We start from the raw sequence: 8,793 nt of genomic DNA on the forward strand, positions 1-8,793 counted from the left end.
TAATTATTAATAAATATCTTAATAACTAAAACATTCATTGAACATAATGTCCAATTTTTGTGTGTGGCATTCATCTACAAACATGCCTAAACATTAAATTGTCACATATTAAAGTTATAAAGAAAATACATAATATATCCAAATAATCTATAATATACTTATAAATTATGAATTGAGTTAAATTTTAAAAATCACCAAAAATATAATTGTAAATTTCAATAAATAATGATATGTTTGATATCATTATCAATATTAATAAGCTAAAATACTTTAAATTTTTCTTTTTTTTATAACATCATTGGAATTTCATAAAATTCCATTCGTTAACTTTTGAAAACTACTCACAATGGTTAAAAAATGACATCAAATGGTCAATAATCATCAATATATATGATTGATAATAAGATTACAAAAATGTGTATCTCTATAAACCATTTAATAACACTTTTAGTTGTTTTTACTATTTATTTATGTGATACAACTTATATCTTATTTATATTTTCAATGAAAAAGAAATTCTAGGTAATGAGCATCTCCAATATAAAGAGAAATTCATGTAGTGAGCAAGCGTTGATGAAGGTTGAGGGGAAGGCCATCGACAGGGGTAGGCATTGGATCAATAACTACCTTTTCATTTACGTTAACTAAATCCCATTCAACATTTTTAACAATGTTGTGAACAAATATAAGAATTACCATTCGTGCAAATTCATTTCCTGGACACATTCGTGGGCCTCCTCCAAATGGTACAAATGTGTAAGGTGTTGGCCCATTCCCTTCAAATCTTGATGGATCAAATTTTTCTGGATCGTCAAAATATTTTGCACTTTTGTGGGTTGAACTTGTTGTCCAAAATAACTGCAACATATTGATACACAACCAAAATATAAGAAATAGAAACCCCTAACAATAACTTTAGATTATTATGGACAATAAAATCTATTAATTGTGATAGTAACTTTAAGATAGTAATTTATATTATGAGAGTAGATATCAAGATCTACTCCTATGAGAGGAGATATCATATTCCACCAAAAGTGTTCACATAAAAAGTACATAATAGCTAACTTCAAGGATTCAACCATATGTTGATTGCCGAGAAAAGACATCTTAATCGAAAAGCTTTGTGAATGGATGAAATCTTCTTATTGCTGAATATAGATAGATGAATGTGATAATCTTTGTTGATATGAGTTGGATAATGGAAAATATTTTGTCATAGCTTTTGTGTTATTTTCACATGTTTACGTTCAACTAACTTCTATGTTTATAAACAAGTTGTGTCAATTTCCATCAATTATTGTAAGAATATTTTAAGAGTAAGGTTGCATGAATGTAATAGTGTAGTTCAACTTAAAGTTTAATATTAAAAATATAGGGAAGCTAGTTGTTAAAAAAATTCCTAAAACTACTGGAACAATTTCTAAATCTGTCCCAATTTCATATGATGAAATATGTAGTCCTAAGAAATAGGAGTTGCTATTTTTAGAAAAAGATTCCAAAAAACCAGTACCATTATTATTTTTGTTCCTTGAGACATTTTGTTCCATAAAAGTAAACCCGAAAAAGTTATGGGACCTTAGCTTAAATCAAGAGATGGATAATTTAGAATCTTTCGACACATAACAACCTAATTACAAAGAGTAAAATAAAATTTAAAAATTATTTTGTGAGTCTATTCTGAAAGTAAAAATAATAAAAGCTACTTCTCTATTTTGAGGTGTGAAATGAATGGATAGAAGATATATAGGAAGAACGAAAAAAAACAACTATTTATTTTGTAATATGAGTGGTCTATTTTGTAATATAGGAGTCGTGGTTGGGAACACTACAAAAAAAAAAAAAAAACTTATTATCAAAATTCATTTGTTGATGGATAATTTGAAAGGAAAAATTACAAACTATTTAAAGCTTTTGTACCCTATTTTCAAGAGTTCTATTTGTAGATCTTAGAGAAATGACTATTCAAGATTTCTTAGGGGAGACAACCCACTAGCTGCCCATGATAACTTCAAGCACCTAGAACTCCTAATTCATACGTCAAAATTTGCCGATTCTTTCGGTGAATCTCTGTAAGTGAGTGAAGAGCTTAAAGCTAACCTTTCGCCTTTTCCACATTTACGGAGCTCTGTGTAACAAGTAGAGTGCAAGGTTGTCTAAAAGTGCCAATGTCAAAAGTGTTTGAAACTTATTATGTTCAGCCTTCCAATAGGTGCTTACAAAAACAAAATAATTTTTTGCACAAATGGACCAATCAACAATCAAAAAAACTAAAAAATGATCAACTATTAGTACATGTGTGATGGACTATTAGTACACGTGCTATCAACGTTGCAAGAAACACTTTTAGCCGGGAAGCTTGAATGGCAGAATATGAAGGATGAATGGAAAAACCTGAATGTGACATTGGAAACAAACAAGGTCACAGCAAATACCAAGTCATCTCATAATAAGGAGAAAACGATTCTTCACACTAGTTTGCCAGGAAAGGCAGATGGTGAAGAGAAGAGAAGGAGTTTTGCAGAAGTCACCAAAACTTGGGACAAAAACAGCAAACACCCTGATATGGCAAGAGAAGAGGCAAAGATTCGTGTGAACACGCAAGACAAAGAGGTCAAGGAAAGGCAGCTTAGGGCATCCAATATAATTATCAAGGGGATAAAAGCCTATGGGGAAGGCGAACATACCCTTGACCTAACGAGGGATTTCCTACAAGATGTGCTGTTGTGGCAAGGACAAATCTGCCAAGCTTGGAGGGTTGGCAAACCACACGCTGAGAGAAATAGGCCAATCAAGGTAGTCATGCTTAGCATTAGCGACAAACAAAATCTACTTAACAAAAAACAGCTTTTGTGGGGTTCTCGCTTCGTTTTAGAGGAGGATTTAACTATGAGACAGCAAGTAGAAAGAAGGATGGAAATGGAAAAAATCAGAACAGCTAGAAATGAAGGCAAAAGAGCTTGGATGTTCAAGGGAAAAGCAGTTATTGCTCATTTTGGCCACCGCTACAATGAAGGGCAGCAAGAAGGCAACAAAGGTGCAACAACAAACACCTTAACAGGCAGCGATACAACAAGATCCATAATCACACCTAGCGATAATAACTCAACTTTGAGTCTTTCGCATCAAAATAAATAGCAATCAAGCTTAACCCAGGCGTCCTTAAGTTTAGTTTGTTGGAATTGCAGAGGTTATCCGTGGAGACGTGGGCCTGGGTTAGGGCCTATTGCGGAAGGCAAAGACATTATTTGTCTCATAGAGACACATGAGCATGAGGGATGTAAGACCCCATTGTTTGAAGGCTACTGGAAGATGGCAGTGTGGAATGAGGCAGCGGGAAATGGTAAAGGTTATGGAGGTATAATGGTTCTAGTAAAAGAAAAAGAAGGTCGTGTCATTCAGCTGGAAAAGACTGATTCTAATAAACAATTTATATGGCTCAAAATCGTGGAAAATAACACTCTTCTCAGGATTGCAGCTTGTTACTTTGCTCCACAAGTATCTAAAATTTATAAAAAGTGTGGTTTAGATCACAATGACCCTTATGCTACGTTAAAGAAAGATGTTGCTGTTTTTTCACAACGTGGGGATGTCCTTCTCGTTGGAGATTTCAATGCTAGGACAGCAAATTGGCAAGCAAGTATTTTCAGCTCCGAAGTAAATGATAACCCTATTTGGCTCACAGAAGAGAGAAATCATCCATGGGATAGAATATCCGAAGATGCTAAAGGCTGCAATCATTTTGGGAAAGAATTGATCACTTTGTGTGGCACATTTGATCTAATAATCTGTAATGGTTTGGCTAGATGGGCTAAGTCGGGCAATTTCACTTGCAACACATACAACGGGGCAAGTGTGGTAGACTATGTAATTTGTTCGCAGCATTTGTATAACAATATTGAAGAAGTTGAAATTGGAGAGCACATTTGGGATCTCAAATCAGATCATAGACCACTGTACGTAAATTTGTATTGGGCAAAGGATAGACGGATTGGGGCAAAAATCCAAGGCCCTCAACACCCACCTTCTCAGGGCAGAATTTTGTTAACTTCAGAAAATAGTAACACTTTCAGGGCTGCTCTTGAGGAACTTTGTATGGGACACCCTATGTATAAGCATGGTGTTAATAGTCATGATTTATCAAATCTGATTCACAAGGCTCTTTCAAAATGCAAGAGAGCAAAAAATAGAAAATCTGAAACTAATTGTTTTCCAGCCAATGCATGGTTTGATAAGGAATGCAAGAGGGCTAGGAGAAATCTAAGGGAGTCAAATAAAACTAACCTTGACATTAAGACCTACAAACAGATCCTAAAGAAGAAAAAAATCGATTTTATGTCCACAAGGAGAGAGGAGCTAATTTTCTTGGGCAGAAATAACCCCAAACGTTTTTGGAAAGAACTCCAACCAAGGAGGAAGCAAACTGAAAATAATATTACTGCCACCCAATGGTTTGATTATGCTAAGAAACTTTATGAACAAGAGGGTGGAGTGGGACAGCCACCTTTGGTCAATGATACCACAAATATTTTTACTGTGCAAGAGATAGAGACAGGGATTAAGAAGTTGGGTGGAGGCAAAGCAAAAGACCTTGTTGCGCTTCAAGCTGAATATTTGAAGTGGGGTATGAAAACTCTTGCACCGCACATCACTGAAATCTTCAACAAAATCTGCCAGGAAGGGTTTTCGAAAGATTGGACAATCAGCCTTGCAATACCACTTTTTAAGAGTGGTGATGTTAACAATCCCTCCAACTACAGGACTATAATGATCAATCCCCTCTTTGCTAAACTTTTTGGCAGTATGATAGAAACTAGGATCAGCAAATGGGCAGAAGAAAATCATAAACTTGCTAAAGGGCAAGCTGGTTTTAGGCCAAAGCACTCGACAGTGGATCACTGTGTCACTCTGAGACACATTATTGAAAAAGAGTGGGAGAAAAAAGAAGAGGTTTTTTGTTGCTTTGTTGACTTCAAAAAGGCTTTTGATACCGTTCCGAGAGACAAGCTTTGGTTGAGGATGGAAGAATTGGGGATTCCTAGGCATCTCAGAGCTGCTGCTCATAGAATGTACGAAGAGGTGAAAGTCAAAATCAGAACTTCAGTTGGCATTTCAGAATGTTTTAGGAGCGATATCGGGGTCAAACAGGGCTGCCCTTTATCCCCTACTTTATTTGGTTTATATATTGACAAACTGGAAGAGTGGTTAAACACGCAAGAGCGTGAAGGCATTCAGCTAGGGGAATTTGTTATAAAGCTACTCCTATATGCGGACGACCTCATTTTAATTGCCAAATCTGCTTGTGGTTTGCAAGACCATCTATCTTCTCTTGAGCGCTTTTGTAGAATGGTGGGGATGCAAGTCAATATCATCAAAACCAAGGTTATGATTTTCTCTAATAATAAAAAACAGCATCAACATGAATTTTATTACAATGGAAGTGTTCTCGAAGAAGTTGCGGAATATAAATACCTTGGCATCGATTTCAACAAAAAACTAAGCTGGTCTAGCTGCAGGAATAAAAGGACATTAGGTGGATGGAAGGCTTTCTACGCTCTTCAGAATAGGTGCCGTGAAGCGGAGTTGTGGGATTGGAAAACTATTCAAACCTTGTTTGGTCTTCTTGTGCTGCCAGTTGTTCTTTATGGGTGTGAATTATGGGCCAGCAGCACTACTATAGCACAATGGAAACAAATCGAAGGAATCCAAAAGCGCTTGATTACAAGCAAGTTTAAAATTAAAAGCACTGTTCCATATGACATCATGCTAAGTGAAATGGGGGCTGCGCCTATTGAGGCACTTGCTATGGTTCGCCTTTTAAGCTATCTAAAAAGAATCGAAAAAATGGAAGAGGATAGATGGCCGAAAGTTGTCTTTAGTGACACACTATGTAAGCGAAAAAGGACATGGATGCAACAAAACATCAAGTGGATGAGTAAATGGAATATTCATTTCAATATGTGCCCCACAAGTAATAAAGAAATAAAGGTCTTTGTTATGGAGAAATTCTACAAGAGAAATTGGGGAAGCGAGATTGGGAGGAAGAAACTATATTATATAAATGAGTTCAACCCCACTTGTGATCAACTCGAAAAAGTGTACATAGGAGCCAACATTTCTTGGAGAGCTAAAATTCTTATTGCTCAGCTGAGAACCAACTCTCACCAACTTCGTTGTGAGACCGGGCGTTGGAAGAGGCCAAAGGAGGCTTGGGAAGAGAGAATTTGCAGATTTTGCAATTCTGGGAAAGTGGAAACTGAACAGCACTTTATTCTAGAATGTGAGGCCTACAAGGAGAGCAGGGATAAGTTTGCGGATACTATATGTGACAGTTCTTGGCATAACCTGTTCAACGAAGAGTACATTGAGCAATTGGGGAGGCTCATCATTAGTCTACACAAGAGGCGAACAGCGCTACTTAAGTCTGCTTGAGTTGTCTTGCTGTCCCATAGGCTATTTTTGGCCTCGTGGACGTTAAAATTTTATCTATCTATCTATCTATCTATCTATCTATCTATCATTTTTATGAACGATAATTAAAGCGATCCGTAACAATAGACTAGCAGTCATAAGAACGTGGGCGAGTACTAGGGTCTACCCTATTATCTATACAAATCACACCATTCAATACAATATACATTTCTAAACAATTAACATACCTTCCATCCCGTGGGGATTGTGAAGCCTCCATAGGAGAAATCAACAATAGCCTTGCGCCACGTGCCTACTGCTGGAGGATAAAACCTCAGCGTCTCTTGCGCAGCTCTCCACGTGTACTTCATCTTCTGAACATCTTCCCACCGCAGAACTCCCTCCTCCTCCCGCCTTATCTCCATTTGCTCTGCACTCTTTTACCAAAATCAGTAAAAATCATATGTAGAAAATTTCAATCAAATCATAGATACATTCGGGTACTTGTTATATACCTTGAAGAACCTTCTGGTAGCAGTCCCGATTCAGAGCCAAAAACCTCAACAGCAACGTTACAGTCACAACGCTGGTGTCATGCCCTGCCATTAGAAGCAGCATAATGTTATCCTTTATTTCTTCATCGCTCAGCACATTTCCACCCTCATCGGCGTTACAGAGCAAAAATGAAAGCAAATCCTGCTCAGGCGAAGCAGTTCCCGATCTCAAATCCGCTCTCCTCTTCTCAATCAGAGTCTGCAGAATTTCACTGATACGATTTCTCCCAATTCTGCCTTTCCGGTACAGAGTGCCCGGAAAATCCAGAGGAATCTGAATCATTCCGTTCAACAAATCAATAAAATGGGCATACAAATCAGATTGCAGAGGGCCTTCGTCCATGCTAAGAAAAAGAGAACAAGCCACAGCAAACAAGCAGCGTTTTGAGAGAGGAAAGGCCTTGATTTGGGTTTCCCCAATCCAGAAACGCTTCACGTGGTCGCTAACAATGGAATCCACTCTGCCCACAAATGTTTGCAAAGCTTCTGGTTTCAAGAAATTGAGGAGAAGCTTTCTCAGATCTTTTGCTTCGTCCCCGACTTTACTGAGCAGTGAACTTCCAAACAGCTTTGTAACAGAAGACGGCCATGTGCTCTGGACGAGCTTGTTTTCATTGGAGAAAAGAAAGCGGTTTCCTGCAGGACTGTAGAAGACAGCTGTAGGGGATCCGAACAGGTGGGTCTTAAAGATATCTCCTCCATTTTGGAGCTTATTAATCCTTTGCTCAAAGAATTCATCAAATTTGTTAGCTCTTCGGGAGGGTAGAAATTGCAGAGTCTCGCCCAGTAGCGGCCAGCCAAAGCTGCCCGGGGGAAGATTTGAGATTGAAGTGGTTGAAGAAGATTTTCTGAGAAGGATGAGCAGAAATAGTAGGAATCCAACGGCTAGAGACACCTCGATCAAATCCATTCTTCTCTGTTCTAGCACTGTGATTAATTTCTGTAGCATTTGAATTCTTATATCAAAGATAATGGTTCCCTGAGGAACTTTGTGTGAAACAACTACGTGGCGCGTCCTTTGTCTCAATTTCAACTTTGAAGTTTCTGGGACAGGACAAATCCAGTTCACACGATAGGAGGAGGATAATGGACTTCTATCATCTGCTTACGCACTTATGGGTACTTTTTCTCTATTGTGATTGACAAATTTCAAATCAATAAAAAATAATAATAATTATATTATTTACAAAAAATATATAAATAACAATAGAAATCATATTATATGAGTGAACTAGTCATTCTACTAATTATGTTATAAGTTGAAATATTTGATTCAAAAAATAAATTGTTGATTACTTAATTCGAACTATCAAAATATCTACTTAGTTTGAGTAGTATTAGTTTTACAATTTGTAAAATAGTATAAAAAATTAGAATAAGATTGTAAAATAGTATAAAAAATTAGAATAAGATTGTAAAATACTAGCAATTAAAATATAGTATAAACTTAAAAAAATAACATTTTACAAATGACAAAAATAAACATCAATGTAAAACTAATCAATATATTTAAAATAAGAAATATAAAATATTTAACTCTATATTTAGAAAAATAGATAGTGATAATTAATATTGATTAGACATTTATTTGTGAGGTGGAAGATAAAAATGATTATTTTTTAAAAAGTTAATTCACTTGTTACAAATGTGGTAAAGGTAAAGTTGTAATTAATGCATTCATTAATGCATAATAGACTTGTTAGTCCATGTCTTATAAGTAAGGTAGGAATAAAAGGTAAAGTTGTAATTAATGCATTCATTAATGCATAATAGACTTGTTAGTCCATGTCTTATAAATAAGGTAGGAATTAATGTTTTTAGTAGACCC

General features: G+C 36.2%; 1 protein-coding gene across 1 annotated transcript; it reads right to left on the bottom strand.

Annotated features, from left to right (window-relative positions):
• Positions 1 to 368: 368 nt before the first annotated feature.
• On the bottom strand, positions 369 to 7,896 carry LOC149555180 (cytochrome P450 716B2-like). The gene is made up of 3 exons (XM_089829238.1): positions 6,927 to 7,896; positions 6,660 to 6,841; positions 369 to 858 (listed from the first exon to the last, which is right to left on the bottom strand). Exons 1-3 carry the CDS (start codon positions 7,873 to 7,875, stop codon positions 553 to 555), a joined length of 1,437 nt encoding a protein of 478 aa, XP_089685364.1. The 5' UTR covers positions 7,876 to 7,896; the 3' UTR covers positions 369 to 552.
• Between the last annotated feature and the right edge of the window lie 897 nt (positions 7,897 to 8,793).

The sequence above is a fragment of the Cupressus sempervirens genome, chromosome 5 (assembly GCF_028749045.1).
Source record: "Cupressus sempervirens isolate cs-2001-9-10 chromosome 5, ASM2874904v1, whole genome shotgun sequence".
NCBI classification, from domain to species: domain Eukaryota; kingdom Viridiplantae; phylum Streptophyta; class Pinopsida; order Cupressales; family Cupressaceae; genus Cupressus; species Cupressus sempervirens.